The sequence below is a fragment of the Durio zibethinus genome, chromosome 28 (genome assembly GCF_047325235.1).
Source record: "Durio zibethinus cultivar Kanyao isolate XHJ-2024 chromosome 28, ASM4732523v1, whole genome shotgun sequence".
NCBI lineage: Eukaryota > Viridiplantae > Streptophyta > Magnoliopsida > Malvales > Malvaceae > Durio > Durio zibethinus.
The window spans coordinates 798,004-819,737 of NC_143189.1; the positions used below are offsets into that span (position 1 = coordinate 798,004).

Here is a 21,734-nt window from a genome sequence, read left to right on the forward strand (position 1 = left end):
AATTTTTTTAATATATATGATGATAATTTTTTTATTAATTTTTATTAATAATAAATATACAAATAATAAATGATGCTTTTAACAAAAAAAATAAATATTTTATTTGATTATTATTTTATTTATAAAATATCATCAATAAAAAAATATTATAAATTATTTAAGGTGTTTGGTTGAAAAACGTTTTAAATAGTCTATTTTATTTTTTAAAAAAAATTATTTAAGTTTTTTTTTATCTAAAAATGTCTTAAATAAATGTCATTTTAAAAAATATGAGAAAATTATTTAAAGTTTTTTTGTCTAAAAATGTTTTAAATAATCTTTAATATTTTTTTAAAATAGATTATTAACCAAAATCATATTAAATAAGCTTCTTTAAAATGTATAAAGAGATTATTTAAAAAGTTTTTTTAATCCAAAAATGTTTTAAATAATATCTTTTAAAATAATATGAAAAAATTATTTAAGACGTTTTTTGTCCAAAAATATATTAAATAATTCCCTTTAAAATGTATCAAAGGATTATTTAAAGCATTTTTGTCAAAAAAACATATTAAATAATCTTTTAAAATTTTTTAAAAAGTATTATTTAAAGCATTTTTTGTCAAAAATATCTTAAATAATTTCTTTCATTACTTATAAGATTTAAGAGATAAAATATAAAAAAAATTAGAGTAACTTAATCGGTTAAAGTATATGGTTATTTACCATAAATTCATAAGTTCAACTTTTGCCTATAGTGTTTTAATGTTTTTTAAAAGGGATTATTTAACATTTTTTTGGTCTATAAATACCTTAACTAATCACTTAAAATTTTTTAAAGAGTATTATTTAAGGTATTTTTTATTAAAAGACTTTAAATATTTTCTTTCATTACTTATAAGATTTAAGTGATAAAATATAAATAAATTTGAATAATTCAATTAATTAGAGCATATATATTTTGAAAATGATTATTTAAAAACTTTTTTGCTAGAAATACCTTAAATAATCCCTTAAAATTTTTTGAAAAAGTATTATTTAAGGTATTTTTTATTAAAATACCTTAAATAATCACTTTCATTACTTATAAGATTTAAGAGATAAAATATAAATAAATTAAAATAGTTTAGTTAATTAGAGTATATGGTTATTAACCATAAAGTCATAAGTTTGACATTTCCTTTAACGTTTTATTTTTTGGGGATTATTTTATCCAATTCAATTTTTTGTAGTAAAAAAAAATTGAACAAAATTATTCATAGCATTTTTTATGGTAAATGTTACTAATTGCAATATAAAAAAAAATTTAGCATAAAAAATCTACAATTGACTTGCAGTCATTTTCAAATATACTTTTTAAAATAGTAACAATTATTTCATAATTTTTTATTTAAGTCAATTTTGAAATATCGTAACTTTTTCTCTCAAAATTCTGAAATATCATAAAGAGATGTGGGTTTCTAATTTCAATATTTTGTGTACTGTTGAGAATTTATCACTTTTACTCGAAATTGAATTGCATTAAACCAAACATTGAAATTAAATACAAACCAGTAAGATTCCAAAAGAAAATGCATAGATTCCCTCAAATCAAATGCGCCTTAAATATTTTGTTGTGATTTTTTTTTCATAAATTACATAGAAAAAACTCTAAAAAATATGGTTTTGAGAATATACAAAACCAAAGTTCACTTAATTAATTAATTTACTATATTAAATACAAATTTATCATTCTACTTAAATTTATCATTGATCTTTTAATTGTTTCAATCTTACCATCATATATTTTAATTTTGAAGCAAATTTATCACTATACATCTAATTTTGATATAAATTTGATCAAGATATGATACTTGGAAAATATTTTGTAAAATATTTCATTATAATTTTTTATAATTTAAAAATAATTTTGAAAATGACATGGTAGATAAAAAACAATTATGAAATTAAAATTTGAATTTATTTTATTTTATTTCTTCTTTCATTTGATCTCTAAATTGTTTTATTTTATTTTATTTATTCTACATGACATTTTCTACTAAATATAATATCACATCATATTTTTTAATTAGCCTTGGCCTTTTTTCCCTACCATGTCATTTTCAAGGGTTTATTATTATTATTAAACAGCTTCTAAAATATTTATATAAAAAAAAACTAAACAGCTTATACAAAATATTTTATGAAATATTTTGCAATTAAATCTTGAGCAAATTTATTTCAAAATTAAAACTATAATGGTAAGTTTACTCCAAGATTCATTAAAAAAAAATTAATGAAATTTAGACTACACAATACCAATACAATCCTATCCCAAAAATCTTTGTTTTTCACCCTTTGCCTTCTTCTTCCATGTCTCTTTTGCTTTCCTATTCAAAACGATATGCTTTAACCTTTCGTATGCTTTTTCCTTAAGAAAGCACCACATCTTCTACAAAATAATAAACACCCGTTAACCAAATTAATGTTGGCTAACTTAAAAGAGATAAGTAATTTTTTGTTACATAATCATCCTCAAAAAAGTGAAGCATGAATTTATGATTTAAGGCATGTTTCAAATATAAAAATGATGAATATGATAAGATATTTTTTTTATTTTATATTTGATGTGTATTTAAAAAACTAAATTGAATTGTAATAATATTAATTATTTTAATAATTTAATCATTTTAAAATAAAAAATATATTTTTAATCTATAAAATTTAATATCCATTCCTATTATTTAGCTTAAAAGCAACATATATAAGCCATTAGGAAGATGATATCTGTCATTCAATAATTGATTAAAAATGTGTGGAGATTTATTTATTTATTTGCCAATAAGTGGAGAATTCCAAGACCAAGCTGTTACTCCGTGAGGCCGTGAGGTGATATGCAAATGGCTACGGTCCCATCCCATCAAGCTTTTTTTTTTTTTTTGTCGGCAGTAGAAGTTGTATTGTATATTTCTGTATGATAACACCCCTCTCCTCTCCTCCCCCCCCCCCCCCCCCCCCCGGCGGTGGGGAAAAGGAAAATTCTCGTCTAACCATTAACCACGCAATCATAAAATTAATGTTGTGTAATTGCAAAACAAGCCCAAATCTAGATTAGTTTTGAATGGTTTCATAAAAATACTGAATACACCACTATGTCCTTCTTCAGGCCTCATAGCAGAAAAAAAAAAACAAAAACCAAATTACTAATAAAACCAGAGTTAGTAAAAATCTTCCAAAGTAAAATATCTAGTAGAGACGATAAAGATTTCGCAAAGTTTAATCAAGTCAGCATTGACGGTGGCCAGCAGTGAAAAGTGGGCGCCTCTGCCTTGGATCTCATTCTGGCAATCTTTAGTAGCATAAGCGGCACTACTCATCTCTTCCACCATGGTGTCCAGTGAGTCAGAGTTGAAGTCATTGTTAGCCGATGAAAGCTCAGATATGGCCTTCTTGTTGACACTTTGACATATTTGGAGGCGATTGCGGTCCACAAAGGTGGTGGCATTCTTAAGAAGGAGGACTGTGAGGGATTGGGCGTCGCTGGCCTTGGTTTGAGCAAATCGTAAAGCAGCGTTTGCAAGGTCACCGGCAAGGGCCTGCGGACTACCCGCATTTGGGTCTGCATTTAAAGTCGCAACACAGAATGCGTAGTTAGACGTATGGTTGCACACCTCCTTTAGAAGCTCCGCGCCATTTAAGAATCCCATGGAGGGATGGATGATGATGAACAAGACGAGAAGGCAGAGGTGAGCGGGACTGGGAGGATGATACCTTGCCATGTCTTTTTTCAGATAATGATTTGGTCTGCAATATGCAAAGTTAAAACACTTATTATATGTGGGGCTAATCGGGCTTCAAACTCTACTGTAACCCCCCAGACAACAAATGGCTGGCTTGGAGTCCTGGAAGGAATAGTACCCGGAGCCCCAGTCCCACTGCTCCCCATCAGCCCCTTGTTATTCCCATTAGAGATAGGTGGCAAATAGAAATGGATACTAATTTCTAAAGTTAAAAGTGGGCTATCTCAACCACCATACCACATGACATGGGTCAGTGGCTACCGCTACCGTTTATTTAATTAATTATTACTTTGAATAAAGGAACCTAACGTGAGCTGAGCTCACGACTGACGAACGAAACAACATCCAGTAACCACAATTACCATTTTATCATACAATACAAAACAGCTTAAGTCAAAATTTTCTGATGATGCATCCCCTACAGCCCTTGTTAACAATGTGAAAAATTTACAACCAGTATTTTTTTTTTTTTAATATACTACTAATACTATCATTCTATTCTGTTGTCATGGGCTGAACCAACTGCTCCCATGTGAAAGCGAGAAACACGTGCACATATTCACGTTCCTATCTATCAACTCGGCTTGGGACAGGACTCCAAATCTCAGCAAGAACAACTCCCTTACCTTCCTGACTTCCTATCTAGGCTGCATTTGAGGACCATTGCATCAGATGACATATTCTAACATTACAATGACAAAAAAAAAAAAAAAAAGAAGCAGCGGCAGCAGCTAGATTACCAATCAGATACAAATACACCTTCATTTCCACATACCTAGCTAAAACTAGCCACATCAACGTCACTCGTAACACAATGTGGCAAGAACCAAAATATCGAAAACAAAATTGACAATGTATACAAGAATGAATTCAACCCGATACCTCGGAATAGAATAATCTACAAAGTGATGAAGACTTGTCAAGATGAATAGCCAACATAGATCACCACGAAACTTTAACATAAGGGTATCCCATGACGGCTTTCTACCTATTGATGTTGCAATCTCGCAAATACATAAGATCATAATCTACATACTTTGCCCAGTAGTTTTTATACTTAGCTATGCCTATCTCCAGCCATGGTTTCAAGTTGCCATTATAGTGTATAACAGCAGCTCGTTCAATCTCCCTCTGGTTGACGTTAGGATTGTAGCCCAGCCCAAGCACATGCCAAGATCTGTCAAGTGGATAAGTGTGTTTCCAAAATGTTATGAGACCAGGAGGCAAGGTCCCTAACTTCCACAATTGCCTGTCATGATTCTGCACATAAAATTTCCTTCAAAACAAAATCAAGATAATACACCAGCATAATACCACAAACTCTTTTAAGTATAGGATATGTCCACAATGAAATAAAAAATACTGAATTAAAACTACCAACCTAGTTTCTAGCATTTATGATGGCACTCAGGAAAGAGTTAAATCATATTCATGACACTGGGTGAGAGAAATAGTCACACAAGCTTCCACTTAATAAGGGTAAATTAGATGATCTCTAATTAAGGCTAGCAATGTGAACAAAATAAACTAACCTGGTCTCTAAGGAACTTTCATGCCTATTTTACTTTCTGTTCAGCCAGGATTTATGCATCACTTACCAGCTTCTGCCATCTGTGATATACCTCCGTGATATTTTGCCGCCTCCACTCCTCCAAATCAAAAATATTCATTCCATATGCCCATCCACAAGCATGTGGGTCGAAATTCTTTGAGATTAGAGGATTTGAGAAGTTGAGATATCGATCAAACCGATGGAAGCTTTCTCCACAAGTCTCAACAGCACCATTGACATTGCCCTTCAAATCGAGGGACCACAGACCACTAAGGTCCTTTTGGACTACAATATCATCATCTAGGAACAACACTTTATTAAGTTTTGGGAAGATCTCTGGCAGGTAGAAGCGAAGATGGTTCAGAATGGACAAATATTTTGGGTTCCGGAACTTCAGATTTGAATCAGAATTAGCACGATGTGCCCTGAAGTAATAATCAATCATGGAAGGAGAACCTAACTGCTGAAGGACTGGACTGTAGCTAGAGTTAAACCATGTAAATTCTTCAAAGTTCTGGACCTGTATAGTGGCTTTCCCAGGTGGATTACCAAGAAACCACATCCTCATTGCCGCATAATTAAGCCTATCTGTGACAATGTGGAAAACATGATTTGAAGGGTGCTGCAAGGAATTAAGTGAATTTGATGAGTTCAACATTTCAACAAATTGCAGAGGGCTCAAATGTCATTATGTACATATCAAGTTGTTTTATACACAGACATGCACACACATATGTTCCAAAATTACTTCCCAAAAAGATGGGTAAAAAGTTAAAAATGAAATGGTAATGGCTATCTTAAGATTAAAGTGATAAACCATTTCTCTTTCTACTGGCAACCAAAGGAAGTATGAGTTAAGTCTCTATACAAGAGTACATTTACCTTAGCATGGGAGACAGTTGAGTTTACAACAACTGCTGCTGCTAATATATTATCTGAGAAAAGTGCATAATGGTACAGCCAGGGGTCTTCTAATTTATCTTGATTTAGAAAGTTCTTTTGTGAAGAATTCAAGGAATAATACTCAGTAGCAAGACGCAAAGGCAGGCAATGAAGACCCTTGGAAAGCGTTTTTGCAGTTAATTGTGTCAAGAACATGGCCTGGTTTTTGTGCACTCGAAGTTGCTCTTCAGTTGAGTGGAGCATAGCTTGAAGCTTCTTTACCATAGCAGCACAGTCATCTTGAATCTGCTTACCTTTTTCTAATGATTGCTCCATTGCTTTCAACTTATCAAAGGTACTGCAATAAGGTGCATGTTAACAAATTAAAGCAATGTAGAAACCACATTCTTTACTTAAAATCCCACATAAACTTAAGTGACTGAAAATGAAAAAAAAAAGAAAAGCAACACATATCAGACAGAATTTGACAAATGAAAATAAATCAAGAATTTTTAATAAAGAGCAGTGATCCTATGTTCAGACAGAAGAGTTACTTTTTTGGCAGATCAGTGTCCTTGGCTGCATCACCAAGAGCACGTGAAACTTCCTTAATCCGCAGTCGAAGCTCCCTTGTAACATGTGGGTTGTTTTTGATGGCTGGAAGGGAGAGGTAAACTTTTGCACGGATGAGCTGGTCTTTGACGTGACGTACCCAAGCATCTGTTGGTTCAGTCAGTCTGTCAGATTTGTTATCTGAATGCTCTTTCTGATCAATCTTGCTGGAGGGTTGAGTTGGTTGTTGCTCAGGCTTTATAGACTATTGATAGAGCAAACAGGGTAAAACAACCGTTAACTAAGTCCAAATTTAGGTTTAAAGTTTCTTTTTATAGTGAAATCTGGAAATGTAGTACCATTAAGAAACTGGTTTTAGCTGGTTTTATAGAGAAGCATTAGTTTGGACATGCAAAGCAATTTCAGGGAAGACAAAAATAGTACAAAACGCCAACCTTGAAAGGGTTAGCGAACAACATCTCTTCCAGGTTAAAGTTTACATGAACTTTATGAAAGGAATATTTTGTTTAGATATGCAATTAAAAATTGAAAGAAACGGTTTAACATCAAGACATGGAAACAGAAATGATAGGTAGAAGTAGAAGATTAGGGATATAATCGCATCTCCCTATTGCTGACAACTGAAGCTCCAAAGGTTTAGAATGTATAGAAGAGGACAATTCGCATTTCCATTGTAGCAAAACAGTATCAAAATCCTTACAAGATGAGAGGCAAGTAACCAGGGAAGTAGGTTATGGTAAAACTAAAAGAAAGAGGAACATTCAGAAATCAAAATCAACAGAAACGGGGATGACAAGTAAAATGCTATAGCAATATGAGAAAAAGAAAAAATTAGCCGATTTAAAGTTGTTGAAATAAAAATGACAGCATGCTCTGGACATGTTTAGAAAATGAAGAAATGAAATGAAATACTAAAAAGAAAAAAAAAAAAAAAAAGGGAAGAAATTACCAAAAGGTGAGATGCATTGGGATGGGAATCGAGGGTAGTGGTGAGATTGGCAGAAACAGGATCTGTGACCTGTTTAATGGGGTCGGGTAATTGGGGTTGACGTTCTTCATTTGTAGCAGAAAGCAGTCGTGTAGATTTATGCTCCCTCGTCTCTGTCATTAGGAAATCTAATACCATCAATTCACATTCCCAATGCGCAAATTAAAAGTAGATAAAATTTTCTTTGAAGTTATTTACCGTTGGAAAAGGAATGGGTAAAGCGGTCAGAATAGACGATTCCAATGGGCTCTTCCAGGGTGGTGGAAGTTTCCTATGCCAAAATTACAGATTGAAGGCGTTAGATCTGAAACCAATCAATATAATGCCTGCCCTGGACAACAAACGGAACTAATCTACTACCTGGGGAAGAACATTCAGATGTCTGGTATCGCCGGACAGCGACTGCAGTAAAAAAAAAAAAAAATAAATAAAAAATAAAGAAAGAAAAATTTTTGTGGTGCACATTATTATTATTATTATTATTATTATTATTATTATTATTATTATTATTATTATTATTGTGAACGCAAGGAAAGAACAAAGAAAGAAACTTACGATAGCTGCAACATCATCAAGAAAATCGCGTCTTGCTGCAGAAATTACCATTAAAAATTCAAAAAGAAAGAAAGAAAGAAAGATCAGCGTCGAAGAAGGGAAAAAGGAAAATGTAGAAGAAGAGTAATAGAAATAGACATACAAGAAGAGGGGTTGAAGAAGGCGCCGACCCTATCAGTGTATAGAAAGATGGGAGCAACGACGGAAATCGACAACAAACCCAACACTACATGCCTCACCTTCATCTTTTTCCCTTTCTATTTTTACAAAAATTTTCCAATTTCTTTACCACAACAATAACAACCAAGAAAAGAAAATACCCTCTTTCTGGAATTTGTTAGCAAATGAGAAAAGTGAAAAAGTATAACAGTGAGCGATGAGAGCGATGAGTATAAGAAGAAGGATTCTATTTCTAGTTCGGTTCTAGTTCTAGTTCTAGATGAGATGAGATAATGATGTTGTGTGCGTGTGAGAGAGAGAGAGAGAGAGACAAATGCTTTTTTTTTTTTTTTCAATTATATTACCTATATATTTTTTTCTCTTTTCCCATTTAAGGAGTAGCAGTAATATTTTAAATTCGTCAATGGTCAATTATAGCTGTGGGCTGTTGGCGGTTGTTCTTTTCAAAAATGGTTATATATTTATGTTAAAGTTAAACCACTACACAGTACAGAGACAAACATTCTATATTTTGGTTCATTTTAATGGTTAATTTGGGCCGCTACGGCAGTCCAAACTCCATAATCTTTTTGTGGCAATGGGATTCAAAATTCTCACGCTTCGTTTGTTTCTCTGTATTGCTGCGTACCATTGAGTTATGTCATGGGTACATGACTGTATCTGTACGTGGCATTGAAAAAACCCAAAGTGTCGGCAGACTGAATGTATATCCATCCATTTTAGATTTTCAGTATTTCCCTCCCCAGTCCTCACTTTTCAGTCAGTACGCCTTATCAGGCCAGTTACCGCTCCCTCAGTCTCGGAGTAGAAGTTTGAAAGCTTCTTCTATGGTCTCCCTCCCGTATCTCACCCAAACTGCCACCCACTCAATCCTCCTTCAAACTTCAATCATCTCATCACTACCATAGATTAGTTCTTACATATAACCTGTCCAACAGGAACCGCCTCCCAATCCACTTCTGCTAAATCATCAACCTCTTTATTTTTTATTTATTTCACATTTTCCACACTAAGCAGGAGGTAGGAATCCTTTGAAGGAGCACACCTCAGTCGTCGCAAAAGAGAAGAATCCTAAGAACATCAAGAACTTTAACTACTTCAAACGAATTGAAACCATACAGCTGAATTTATGATATAATCCCAATGGAAGTTCCTACATTTTTATACAAAACCAAATGTTCAAACAAATTTGCACAAAATATTAAGACAATGAGGGCAGGAGGCAATAATCATTTACTTACAGCTCAACACACTGTTTATGACAAACATAAGAACACGGATGCTGGCAGATTCTGATGCAGATGTACTACTGGGCAAGCTTTGCAGATAATGATCCACTATCTGACACACCTGCCTAAAGATGGGTAGCACATGCACGGCAATCATTGGATCGGAGGGGTTTATGGCAACAGCTACATCAGTCATCCATGCCAGCTTTCTAGATGTTTCCTTATTGATATCACAAGCCAGTTGCTGGAAAAGAGCCAGCAAAACTCCTTGGCTCAGTGGGCATGGTTTCATTGACAAAATCCCTTGTAGATCCACCTGGTGAATTAACAGCAAAGTGAGGTTTGAAAGTAGAGGTTTCTGTTATGTGCATCATGGCTTCTGGAAAGTAATGTCATCACTAATTAGAGTAAAAGGAGTTTAAAAATTCGAGATCCTTCAGCTATTCATATTGCTGAGGAGAACAATGGAATTGCCATGTTATCCAATCACTTCAAATACACAAATATATACAATTAGCACCGTCCTTTCCTGGCTGGAACCACCAATCATGCATATTTTATTCAGTCATCAATCTCAAAGCCTTAAAAAGTAAATGCATTGTATGCTGGACTATTCTAAGGCAACCGGTGGTTAGAAATACTACCACTGCATCAAACCATAAACCAGGGCCCCTGATGCACAAAATTTTTCTATAGTCAAACAATACTTATAAATTGTATGGACACATATGTTATTAGTGACGTGCAATAACAGTATGATTATTCAGTGGTCCATATAAGCAGAAGCAGAACTTACCTGAGAACACAACCAGGAAACTATCGAGACATCACTTCTGTGCAAGGCTGCAGTGAACGCTTCATCATATTTCTGCTCAGCTATCATTCTTGCGAGTTCTTTTGTTGGATCCACTTGTGCCTCAGGCTGCTACACAGATATTAACACTCTCAGACTGCGGCAAATAAACATGAATGCCTCACAAGTTGCAAATACAGTGACATTCAGATTTACTGTATTTATAAGACAATACATTAGTATCTGCCTCAAATATTTTCTTCTTTTTCTACTTCCGGGCACCGGGGAGAAGGAGAAAGAGAGAGCAAACATACCATCTCTAGCAGATGAGCTAATGGTCCATTACTCAACTCTGTCACCAAGGGATTTCCTGCCTTCGAGTTGGCACCTGCAGCTGCTATAGCTAGAAGTTTACATTGCCCATCAGCCAATTCTCCACTTATGGTCTGTGTGATTGAAGTTGCTGAATTAATAGCATCCTGCAAGCATAAAGCACGCCATTTTAAAAAATTAGTTGTACAAGCAAAGTATATCATACAGGCAAAACTTGAATGTAAAAAGCTGCTTTTGTACAGTTTCATCCTATCACACATCACACTATATCCATGTATAATCATCCATTAGTGAAGTTCTTAGCAACGGTGAAGTCTATCCTACCGCATACCACTCTGCATAAATATAAAAGGCCATCCTTCTATGGTTCAACCCTAAAAATGGCAGTAAAAAGTACCAAGTTATAACACTATATTCCTATTAATCTTCCTTTCAAACACAAATCCTACTATAGGGCATAAAGATCTACCTTCAGAATTTATCTTGGTGGCATACAAACTGGCAACAGTATTTAGCACAAAATGGTTGGGCAAAGGACACCTCAATTACTACATACAACTCATTATGCAACATCATTCAATCTATAGCTATAATTAAATAGTAAAATATACTACAGTTGCTCATCCTAGAACAGAGAGCGACTATAACCCAGGATCTTTTCAATAAAATGAAAAGAATATTCAATTAAATTTGTTGATAGTTCATACTAATAAGAAGGGCAACATTTACCATTTTTAACACATTAAAGTGGGAATTAAGTTAAGATCAGAGAAACCACAGAGGTTACTGTCACTAATCTACCATACCCTTAGAGTAACAGCAAGGGAAGAATGTGCATTCTCAAACTGCTGCTGAGCAGCAGTTGTATGTTTTATCAGCCCTTTCTGAAATGTGACATCAATTTGCTCAAACATTGATTTGCATGAGATCTCAAATGCAGGAATAATGGAAGATTCCAAGCTAGACCTCAGTGCATCCTGCAAGGACAAATCCAGCATTTTCTAATCAGCACAATGATGTTACATAAGTTCCAATTAAAAGATTTATGAACGTTCATTCCAACTAAAAGAAAAAATTCAGCAGAGTAAAAAATGAAACAGAAAAAGTTGTCACCGGAGAGGACGACCTAAAGGCAAATTTGACAGTGAGAATGAATTTATTGGTACCAAGTAAAATAGAAAGAAATACCTAGAGATTTTGGCACAGTGTTTGGACATTCACCTGACTGTTTCTAAAGCCAAAAAAGATATCCTTCTTAGTAAGGAGACATTAGGCAGGGTATATACTTACCCCCACTCTACATAATCAACTTTAAATCCTAAAGAGGATATCATCTGCTTTTTAGCACGGTAAGCTCAAACACATGTATCCACATAAAAAAGGGGGCAGATAATGGAGATAAGCCTTAACTTGAAAAAATAGGAACAAGAATTTCATACAGAAGGAAATTTAGAGTTAGGTGAAGGAAGAAAGACCCTTTGTCAAAGAAGAATACTCTCACCACTATGAATGCTAATATCAATAACCTATCATCTAAAAATAAAGCATCCTTTCATTGTCAAGCTCCAAATGAGGGAAAAAGAAACCAACGAGAAGGTTCAGTAAAAGAAAAACAGCAGCCAATATAACTACAGTAAAAGAGAGGATACATGAACAAGAAATCACCTGAAGTGCTTGCTTTCCAGAAGTTTGAAATTGTGCTTGGATTTGCCTGGCCACTGTAGCTTCGAGTTTTGAACTGACTGACTTCTCTAGTTGATTCACTGCCCTCTCTCCTACTCCTTTCTGCAAAATACCAAATTAAACCCCCATTGAGAGTATATCAACCACCTGTTTCAGTGGAACATGGAAATTGTATACCGTGGTGTACAACATTTAGAGTAGCGAATTCACCATACAGAATGAAGCTGATAGATGTAAGAAAGCTACCACAGCAGCAAATAGTGTAGAAACATTTGAGGCTTTACTAAATTATACCAAGAAACAAGGAAAAAGATAGGAGAGGATGGAAGGAGATCATTACAGCATATTTTCCATAATAAGACAAGGGTCCCATTAACACCTATGGCACATTTTAAGATTAGTTATATTACTATTTTAGGCTTTTTTTTTTAATTTAATGTAGTAGTTTCATCAAATTCAAGAGAAGACAACACATCAAATACAAAATTTTTCTATAAAGAAAATATCACCATAACCAGTGCTTGACACTGGTTAACATTTCCCGTAAGACAAAATTGCAGCATTTCCAGTTATGGCTTCATTCATAATGGTGCATCTGTCCATATAAATGAACGCTTCACTCAAATGGGACACCAAGCAATTTGAGATGTCAAAACAATTTAGCTCTTTTACCTGGAATGACTCTGTAATAGCAGAAGATATGCTTTTTTCCAGAGTGGGAGTAATAGCACGAGCTAGAAGAGGGCCAACTGTGGCTATTTCCTTCTTTAAGGATTTCTCAAACATGGCTGGCAAGTCCTTATTCATACAGTTGGTGATCAAATTTGTTATCTGCTGCATGTGGTCTCTTTCTAACTTCTCATGTTTTGCATTCTCATCTTGAAAACGAGCCCATAAAGCATCGGTGTTGGCCTTTATAACCATCTCAATGCTCTTGCCCAAGGATGCCTCCAGTCTCTTTCCTTCTTTGTTAACTGGAGCAGAGACAATTGAATTCATCTGCTTCTGCATTTCCTTTTGCATGCTGACTAACTGCTTGACATAAAGAAGATGATATCAGAAAATTTAACAGAGACAGACACATTTCTACAAAGAGGAGATTCTTTTATTTAAAAAAAAAAAAAAAACGAAGCATTGTTACTTCAGAAAATTTTTATTTATTTTTAGAAGCAGTACCTGCTCAAGCACATCCTGCATAGCCAGCAAATGGGGAAAAACAGCATCAGCTGACATTGTCCCAGAACTACAACCTGGTTCATTAGATGAATCTGTGGAATTATAGGGGCTCGCTGAAGGTGAAAATGGACCAGATACTTGAGAATTTTTCCCCCTCTGCTTTTTCCCTTTAGCAGAAGCTAGAGATGGTGAAACAGTGTTGGCAGTGTCTGATTCACCAACCTTTGGAGGGAAATTTTTCATCACATTCTGGTCTTCCCCATCACCAGCATTAGTAGGTCTGTCTTGTCCTGCAACACCAACATCAATAGCTTGTTGAGCCCCCTCAATATAATAATTTTCTGCACAAAAATCTCTGGCCATCTGAAGGCCAAGGTCTGATGCCTGAGAGTAGAAGGCCTTTTCTTTGTTATCTGAAACAGTAGTATGAGAGTCTTGTGGACATTCAGTTTGACTAGTTTGACCAAATTTTGTATCACCAACAACTTCAACTTCTACCTCCACACTTTCAGCATCATTCTTGACAACCACATCTTGGACTGTTGCCTTACCTACATTAATATCCTGACTAATCTGTGCATTTTGTGAAGATGAATCCACAATAGATAATATCTCTGATGGTGTTACCAGATGAGTTGGATGCTTGAACACTGCAGGAGGATCAGGAATCATTGAAATGTCATTTTGGGCAATATCTTCATCTTTCTGCAAGTTGTCACCTGAGGAGGGGATATCAACCTTATTCTCTTTGATAGCATCTTCTCTATGGTCAACAGAATGATCATGTGCTGAGTGGTTGCCAGGATGATCTGCACTTGATTGACTTCTAAAACCAGATGGCTTTTGTGAGAACCTTGGACTTAATGGAAGCGAAGGTGATGCATTTTGCATTTTTTCGGCACTACTATGAAAAGGCAAAGCACTTGGTTTACTTTCCATTGCTGACACAGCACTCTCAGATATGGAGGTAACCTCAGAAGAAGGCAATTTTTGCGGACGGCTTGCCATGGCAGCACTTTCAGAGCTGCTGGAGTGTATAAGTGACATTGGAATTGAGGAGCTTAGAGTCACCTCAGTTGGTTTAAATCCATGCGATAATTCCAGAGAGGTAGAACCATCAGAGTTCATGGCATCAAAAATGCAAGCAACATTGGAATCTGTTTTCTCCAACTCTATGTTTTCCAGGGTTGGTGGCAGGCATTGAGACAAGTCCAGAGCATATTGCTGAATAGCCTGTGTTTGAACACAGTAGACCTGCACAGTATGTTCTCCACCTGGTAAATTATCACTTGTTCCAGTGAGACTCAATATAGGCATTGTAACAGTGAACTCAGCTATGTAATCCAAGTGGGTTGCTGCTGGATTAAGCCCATAGTCTATGTGTACAGCATATATAGCATTCTTCTTGGCATTTGCAAGCAGAAGCAATCCTGCACGGGGCAGTGCCACAACTTGATTAAAGAATGCATCCTCAACCTTGGACTCTGCAGAACTCCTCAATTCCAATGTCTGGATACACTGCCATGATTCACCATCACTGGGCAACAACCAGCCCTCCTCACTTGCAGAGGCCCATATCTTCACTTCACAGTTTAGTGGGCCCTTTAAATAAAAACATAAATGCAAATTAGACATTTACATGATGAAAAGAGCTATATTAAGAAACGTAAACATAATCAATATGTATACCAATGTCCACTATCATGCCACATTACTAGCCAAAAAAACAGAAGTGATATTCCGTCAACATCCCATAAGCTTAACATGATCTTAGAACAATATGTTCTATGAAAAACAAAAGAACAGAAGCCTACTCCAGTTATAAGAACAATGTGATCAGGGCGATGTGGGGCAGTCAAGAATGTTGCTGAGTTAACAGGATGACCATCATGTGGTCTCAACACTGCAAGTGGTAAGGCCTTACGATCTTCCCAAATTTTCACCTGTCACAAAAATTCAGGTTTCCATGAATATCAGTGCCAAAATGGAGAATGGATGGAGATCATTTACTCTGGATCTAAGTACCAAAGCCTAAAGGAAAAATTGATGCATAACCAAAATTTTAGTTTTCTGGGTCTTAGAAAAGTCATATATAACAATAATGCAGCAAGGGTGGTCGGGAATTTGATTTGCAGTATTCCACAGCAATCATAATTAATGGTTACAATCAGAAAACCATTTTTCCATGAAGATTAAATTTGGAGAACCGAAAACCCTTTTACATGCATTTAAATGGCCCAACATGCCCTGATGTACAGCCATCAATGCTAGTTGGCAATAAAACATTATCAGGGTTTTTTTTTTTTGGCCTTCAAACATTACCAGGTTTACATGTTAACTTCTGCCATGATAGGAAGCATTTGAACTTCAAGGAGGAGTTCCATGTTCAGGATATTACAATCATTCAATTTTTTGCAGAAGCAGTTACAATAACAAGAACCTATAAAATAAAAAGGTAAATATGGAAAAAAAAATCAGTACAAACCATGCCATCTACTGATGCTGAAGCTAAACGGGTGGTCAACCATTGGCACATTGACAACTCAGTAATCTCAGCATCATGTTTACCAACAAATTGAACACCATCAATAAGCTTATCAACAGAGCAATTAAGAGGTTCATCGGCTGTAAACCCTTCCAATTTTCCTACTTTCATGGTATCAATTTTCAGGATACGATTTCCAATAGCAACCATCAAAATCTCCTGTTAGATAATAATTGTTGAACATTTACAAGAAGGAATAAAATATATACCCAGAGAAAGCAAGACTATAGGAACAATATAAAGACAGGGGATAATGGTTTCTATTTGATAACATAAATTACAAACCCATTTATTACTTGTTTGTGAGGATGCCAGCAGACTCGTGGATGTATTAATTCTTCTTGTCCGACAATCTGAATGGCCAAAACAACTTTGCCAAAAATTTGTGGCTTATCTTCGTCATCAGGACCTTCATTGATCTTCCATACAAAAACCCGGCCATCAACACTTGCACTGCAGAAAATGAACGATGAGCATGTTCCGATAACAGTAAACGAGTAAAAAGAATGAAAAAGGAGTACCTGGCCAGAAGGTGGACATCCTCGGCAAAAAAAGCCATGTCTGTTACTCTCTACATTTGGAGAAAAAAAGTAATCGAGAAGGCTGAGCTGGTAATAAAATATTATTCTGTACAACTGCAAAGAAGAAACCTAAGTAGAAATAGAAGTACCTGAGTGTGGCCACGAAGCAAGGATCGGAGGGCGGTATTGATGTTGAGGATACGGATATTCCCAAGCTTGAGACCATAGCAAATATAATTCCTATTAACAGCAATCTGACGACCAAGAACAAGGCCAGGATCAGAAGCATACTTGGTAATGGGAGCGACCTCGAGTTGGGGCTGAACTTCACCCGGCAGCCTGACATGAATATCATAAAGGAGATTGGTGCCAAAAAGATGCCTGCCCTTGGGGACCTTGCTGCTCAACAGTCGGAGGGGAGAGGGAGAAGGGGCAGATGAGGTAACATTCATATTAAGAGGTGGGGCAGAAGGAAGAGGAGCAGGAGATTGCGATTGAGTTTGAGTAGGCGTGCCAAAAAAGGCCATCAAAAGGTCGTTTCCGGAAGTAGGAGTGGCAGGTGGGGAGGGCTGGGATTGGGCTTGATAAAGAAACGGTCGATTGATATTAAGTGGTGGCTGATGATGAAGAGGATGAGGATGCAAGGGTTGTTGGTGTTGAGGAGGATAGGGAAGGTAGTGAGGGTGGTGGAAAGGGTAGGGCCCAGTCGGAGGAGGATAAGACGAGGAAGGCGTCAGATAGGGAGGATGAGGTGTGGATGGTTGGGTTGGGAACGAAGGGGATGTGGTCAGGTTGTTGGTGTTAGGACTTGGACTTGGAGGAGTCGCTGTTAAGTTTATGTTTTGATGATGATGATGATGATGCAGCATAGGGCTGGAAGAGGGCTTGAACAGCTTGTTCATATCGAATCCTCCGCCTCCACCTCCACCTCCACCTCTACCGACAACCCCACCTTGTGGTTGTGGATCGGGAATCCCAGAGGAAGCCATCAAAATCCAAATACAATAATAAATACACTTCACTACTAGCCAATAACTATGATTATATATATTAAGGAAGCGGAGAGAGACTTGTTGAGAGCCTACGCGGAACACAGGGAATAGGAGGGTTTCATGGATCTGCTGCTTCAATTCAGATCAGAATCGAATTCTGATATATCCAATCTTAAGTATGTCTCTTCAAGTCTCCTCTCTGCGTGCATGTGACCCAGACTGGACGATGACTCAAAGACGCCAATGTCTTTTTTTTTTTCAAAGAAAATTTAGTTTTAGTTTTAGTTTTATCAGTATAGCAAGAGTAATTTATTAAACCATTTCGGGGCCGCTACACAGTCTGTAGCAGTGGTACACATCACATTCATCAAGTATAAAATTTCCTCTTAATCTGAAACTGAAAGCATTGAATTTGAACCAAAAAAAAAAAAACCCCTCCAACCATAACTACATATTTTTATAGACAACACTGTCCTACGAGTATTAGTATGTTTTTGTTAGGAGGATTAAGTGCTAGAGTTTGTGATCGTGTCTTCTCTTCGTCTCTGCCGGGCATCGGGTCTCGTAGCTCCACGCCCCACTAAACCTGCTGCTTCTAATTTTGTTTCCTTGCATTTGCTTTTTCTCGTTCTTACTCCTTAACCCTTGGCTTGCTGAGCAACCAATTAACAGTAACGCCTCATCATTGCCTAACTGGTAAAAAGCTACCAGGTAGGAGAAACGAGCTTAGCAGCTTGATCGCAACACAATCCTTAATATCATTCCTGCATTCACCCGTCCTTTTACATTTATGAACTGCGAAAAGGCAAAAGCACTCTTCCCTTGTACTAAAACAAAAAATTCAAGAAACTTCCTACTTTCCTCACGCCTCACCCACACACCTGATCTCATTGCTTCAAGTTAACAAGTTCTACGTTTGCCACATAAAATATAATATCTCAAACATCTCTTACAAATGTTTGTATATAATTCCCATCAATGATTGCAACACAAAACCAAGCTCCACCATTCCATCTGCTACATCACACCACATTCCCGTCCTGAAAAATGTTCTAGATTCACCCATTTCATAAGCATATAAATATTAACCTTCTATTTGAAACAGACCTGACAAATACAAGCTTTTATGCAACTCATATTCAAATATCAATACAACATAAAAAAAATGAATCAACTCCCCATATTTTCACAATTTCTCTTTACCATAGTTAACCACAAATGAAACAACAATAACTATCAAATTTACAACCAAATGGAGAACACACAAAAAAGGATTATACAAATTTCACACTCTGAATGGACACGTATAAGAAACTAGTCACACTATTCAGGTAGGGGGATTATAAAAATTAAACAAGGAACTAAAAGTATAAACGAAGAAGTTAAATGAACAGGCTGTCTTTCATTTTTAGACTGAGAACTCGAATTTCAGTTGCAGCAGCCTCCACCTTGAGAAGAAGAACCATCTCGGCCTCCTGATGGCCCTGGAATTCCACCATATCCTACTTTTATGCCATAAGACTTCAAACCAACAAGAACAGAATGTCAGAAACAGACTTCACACATTCTATCTATTGAATATGGCAAAGCAAAGGAAACAGAACAATTCTTCTTCTTTTTGTTAATATTCAAAGATAAGTGGCTATTTATTTAGTCTGCATCAAGTATTGCAGTGTCAAATATTTCCTAAAGAAAATGACTTTGCAACTGTACTTCCACATTGCATTCAAATTTCAAAACCTCCTGAAAGACAAATATAGATGATGGTATCACACAGTTGAAGGTGGATGGTAGTCTGGGCTCGAGGTCTAGGTAGATCAACCTTGTTCATCAGGGAATCGTGGACTGCTAAACAAATATTCAAGAATACCTAAATGTAAGGTAACTTTTCTTGCACCAGTAGAAAACAATATTACCTTGTCAGTCTGCATATTATGAACTCATCCGCCCAACCCACCCACACCCCAACTCACAGTTGTTAAGTATCAAACCGGCTTTGTAGGTATTTTTCTTCCAATTACAAGGCAGCAGTAAAGAGAATCACCCTTATCTTATCTAATGGCTGGTCTAAACCACCGGGACCCAATCAATATATATATATATATATATATATTCCATTTTATCTTATTAAATGATATTACCTTTTAAATCAATGACAATTGACAAAGTGGAAGCACACTCGTTTCATGCAAGAAACAGTGACCTCATTCTGTTTCAGGTGTTCTGAATTTTAAAAATCTACTAGAAGGATGACAAAGAAACTCTTATCAGAGTAACAATATATGTTTGAAAAGTTTCTTTTACACATGAAAACATATGATTAAGGGAGGCAGTGATGCAAATAAAACAAAATATTGGTTTTTGGATTTTTTTTTATAATTACATTGGCTAGTAGAGCTTAAATTTGGAAATTATCAGAAAATTCTCTAATAGGGAAAAGATAAACAAGCAATAAATTCACCTGTATTTCAAACTACTCTAGATGTTCATAACCTGACCAAACTCTTTTTTGTGCTCAGTAGGCATAAATATCTATATCCTGACGTGATATATGTAACAACTAAATGTGATCAATTAGATTAGGAGTTAGAAACATAAACAGCAGTATATCCCCCCCTCCCAAAAAAAAAAGAAAGAAAAGAAGTTCGAGGAGATGTAAGAGTGGTTAGGAAGTGGTAACCTCATTTGAGACATCAAAAACTCCATCCTGAATCTTTTTGTATATGGTTGCAGCAGTTTTTATAAATGCCTGGATAAGAAGAGAGAAAGAGGTAGAATAGTGGGTATAGTAAGATTGTTAAGCATAAAATGAGAAAGAAGGAGTCGTTTTAGTATAAAAGACCTCCTCAACATTCTGAGCAGTTTTAGCAGAGGCCTCCATGAAGATCAAACCATGGTCCTTGGCAAATTGCTCGCCTTCCTCAGTGGTTACAGCCCTTCTATGAGCAAGGTCACACTTATTACCAATAAGCATAATGGTCATGTTAGCATTAGCATGCTGCCTAGCATCCTCCAACCAGCTAGCCAAGTGATTAAAAGTTTCCCTCCTGTGTGTTGTGTAGGGAGAAATGTTATTCTTTTTATTCTTTAACAATAAAATTAATAATAAAATTAGGCTGAAAACGGTGATGTGCAGAACAGATAGTAACAATGATTTGATAAAATGAAAAGTAAGGGGTGGGGATACCTGGTAATATCGTAGACAAGCAGGGCACCAGCAGCTCCTCTGTAGTACGACCTGGTAATGGATCTGAAGGATTCTTGACCTGCCTGCCCAAGGTTTCAATTTTGTTTTAGGAAAAGAAAAAAAATCAAATTATCCGATAATCAGGAAAAGACGGAAAAGAGTGAAAGGGAGAGAAGAGAAAGGAGAAAATACGGTGTCCCAGATTTGGAGCTTAATGGGTTTGTTGTCGATGGTGATCATCCTGGCCCCAAATTCAACACCGATGGTAAGATCATGCACCGGCTGAAACCGCTTGTCTGTGAACTGAAGAAGAAGGCATGATTTCCCCACTCCTTGGGGAGATGATGAGAATCAGATGGCGAATTCATCAATAAATGTATCAAAGCAAATAAGCAACGATAATAAAAGGAGAAAGAGGAGATCAATATGTACCAGTATCCCCGATGATGATGTACTTGAAGAGGTAAGCGTAAGACATCCTGTTGAAGAAGAAAAACTGCAATTTTGGATGATATGAATTCAATTTTAATTCAGCGATGCGAAAGCAAAGAGCTGCGACAGCCTAAGCCAGACAGCCTGCCAACCCATTCATGCTTACCCTTGCATATTTTTCTAATAATAATAAAATAAAATTTTATTTATTTATTTTAAATTTCTAATAATTAACTATTATTATTATTATTATTATTATTAAATTATTTTATTAATTAATTATTTTTAAAGTGAAATTAATTTATTATTAAATAATATATAATTAATTATTAAGCTATCAATTATATTTTATTAA

The 21,734-nt window shown here is 35.7% G+C and overlaps 4 protein-coding genes across 15 annotated transcripts; all 4 read right to left on the reverse strand.

The window, feature by feature from the left end:
* Nucleotides 1-3,065: 3,065 nt before the first annotated feature.
* On the reverse strand, nt 3,066-4,783 carry LOC149510602 (uncharacterized). Its single transcript, XM_089756969.1, has 2 exons — nt 4,641-4,783; nt 3,066-3,762 (listed from the first exon to the last, which is right to left on the reverse strand). The coding sequence occupies exons 1-2, from the start codon at nt 4,781-4,783 to the stop codon at nt 3,177-3,179; spliced, it is 729 nt and encodes a 242-aa protein (XP_089613095.1). The 3' UTR covers nt 3,066-3,176.
* On the reverse strand, nt 4,103-8,829 carry GAUT4 (galacturonosyltransferase 4). Of its 3 annotated transcripts, XR_016334997.1 has the most exons (10): nt 8,451-8,825; nt 8,309-8,343; nt 8,114-8,155; nt 7,952-8,024; nt 7,715-7,866; nt 6,747-7,009; nt 6,193-6,550; nt 5,357-5,932; nt 4,641-5,018; nt 4,103-4,405 (listed from the first exon to the last, which is right to left on the reverse strand). XR_016334997.1 is itself a non-coding variant. In XM_022867926.2 (9 exons), exons 1-9 carry the CDS (start codon nt 8,551-8,553, stop codon nt 4,743-4,745), a joined length of 1,878 nt encoding a protein of 625 aa, XP_022723661.1. In that variant the 5' UTR covers nt 8,554-8,829; the 3' UTR covers nt 4,466-4,742. The 3 variants fall into 3 exon arrangements, 1 of the variants encoding a protein (XP_022723661.1); XR_002689041.2 differs by lacking the exon at nt 4,103-4,405 and having other exon boundaries at nt 4,466-5,018; nt 5,291-5,932; XM_022867926.2 differs by lacking the exon at nt 4,103-4,405 and having other exon boundaries at nt 4,466-5,018; nt 8,451-8,829.
* Nucleotides 8,830-8,922: 93 nt separating this feature from the next.
* Nucleotides 8,923-18,037, reverse strand: LOC111280481 (enhancer of mRNA-decapping protein 4-like). 10 transcript variants are annotated; one of them, XR_016334995.1, is made up of 13 exons: nt 16,918-18,037; nt 16,769-16,818; nt 16,544-16,700; nt 16,188-16,406; nt 15,517-15,645; nt 13,703-15,304; nt 13,199-13,558; nt 12,509-12,628; nt 11,650-11,820; nt 10,825-10,989; nt 10,514-10,667; nt 9,730-10,033; nt 8,923-9,559 (listed from the first exon to the last, which is right to left on the reverse strand). XR_016334995.1 is itself a non-coding variant. In XM_022867921.2 (13 exons), coding segments are annotated over exons 1-13 (4,248 nt in total). In that variant the 5' UTR covers nt 17,758-18,037; the 3' UTR covers nt 8,923-9,557. The 10 variants fall into 10 exon arrangements, 8 of the variants coding, with proteins under 8 accessions (XP_022723656.2, XP_089613080.1, XP_022723655.2 ...); XM_022867921.2 differs by having other exon boundaries at nt 10,514-10,642; XR_016334996.1 differs by lacking the exon at nt 8,923-9,559 and adding an exon at nt 9,596-9,641 and having other exon boundaries at nt 10,514-10,725.
* Nucleotides 18,038-18,926: 889 nt separating this feature from the next.
* Nucleotides 18,927-21,559, reverse strand: LOC111280483 (ras-related protein RABB1c). The gene is made up of 6 exons (XM_022867929.2): nt 21,380-21,559; nt 21,140-21,279; nt 20,948-21,030; nt 20,603-20,807; nt 20,441-20,509; nt 18,927-19,281 (listed from the first exon to the last, which is right to left on the reverse strand). The coding sequence occupies exons 1-6, from the start codon at nt 21,423-21,425 to the stop codon at nt 19,189-19,191; spliced, it is 636 nt and encodes a 211-aa protein (XP_022723664.1). The 5' UTR covers nt 21,426-21,559; the 3' UTR covers nt 18,927-19,188.
* Between the last annotated feature and the right edge of the window lie 175 nt (nt 21,560-21,734).

What these genes read in the sequence shown, in the direction of transcription:
- LOC149510602 (XM_089756969.1), bottom strand. Translation starts at nt 4,783, where the DNA reads ATGATCTTATGTATTTGCGAGATTGCAACATCAATAGGTAGAAAGCCG. An exon ending in GTAGATTATTCTATTCCGAG is followed by an intron (nt 3,763 to 4,640) that starts GTATCGGGTTGA and finishes TGCATATTGCAG; the next exon opens with ACCAAATCATTATCTGAAAA.
- GAUT4 (XM_022867926.2), bottom strand. Translation starts at nt 8,553, where the DNA reads ATGAAGGTGAGGCATGTAGTGTTGGGTTTGTTGTCGATTTCCGTCGTT. An exon ending in CTTCTTCAACCCCTCTTCTT is followed by an intron (nt 8,344 to 8,450) that starts GTATGTCTATTT and finishes TAATTTCTGCAG; the next exon opens with CAAGACGCGATTTTCTTGAT. An exon ending in ATCTGAATGTTCTTCCCCAG is followed by an intron (nt 8,025 to 8,113) that starts GTAGTAGATTAG and finishes ATTTTGGCATAG; the next exon opens with GAAACTTCCACCACCCTGGA.
- LOC111280481 (XM_022867918.2), bottom strand. Translation starts at nt 17,757, where the DNA reads ATGGCTTCCTCTGGGATTCCCGATCCACAACCACAAGGTGGGGTTGTC. An exon ending in CTGGAAAGCAAGCACTTCAG is followed by an intron (nt 11,821 to 12,508) that starts GTGATTTCTTGT and finishes TTGTCCTTGCAG; the next exon opens with GATGCACTGAGGTCTAGCTT. An exon ending in CCCTTGCTGTTACTCTAAGG is followed by an intron (nt 10,990 to 11,649) that starts GTATGGTAGATT and finishes TTATGCTTGCAG; the next exon opens with GATGCTATTAATTCAGCAAC.
- LOC111280483 (XM_022867929.2), bottom strand. Translation starts at nt 21,425, where the DNA reads ATGTCTTACGCTTACCTCTTCAAGTACATCATCATCGGGGATACTG. An exon ending in CTTGTCTACGATATTACCAG is followed by an intron (nt 20,808 to 20,947) that starts GTATCCCCACCC and finishes CACAACACACAG; the next exon opens with GAGGGAAACTTTTAATCACT. An exon ending in TTTTTGATGTCTCAAATGAG is followed by an intron (nt 19,282 to 20,440) that starts GTTACCACTTCC and finishes GTTGGTTTGAAG; the next exon opens with TCTTATGGCATAAAAGTAGG.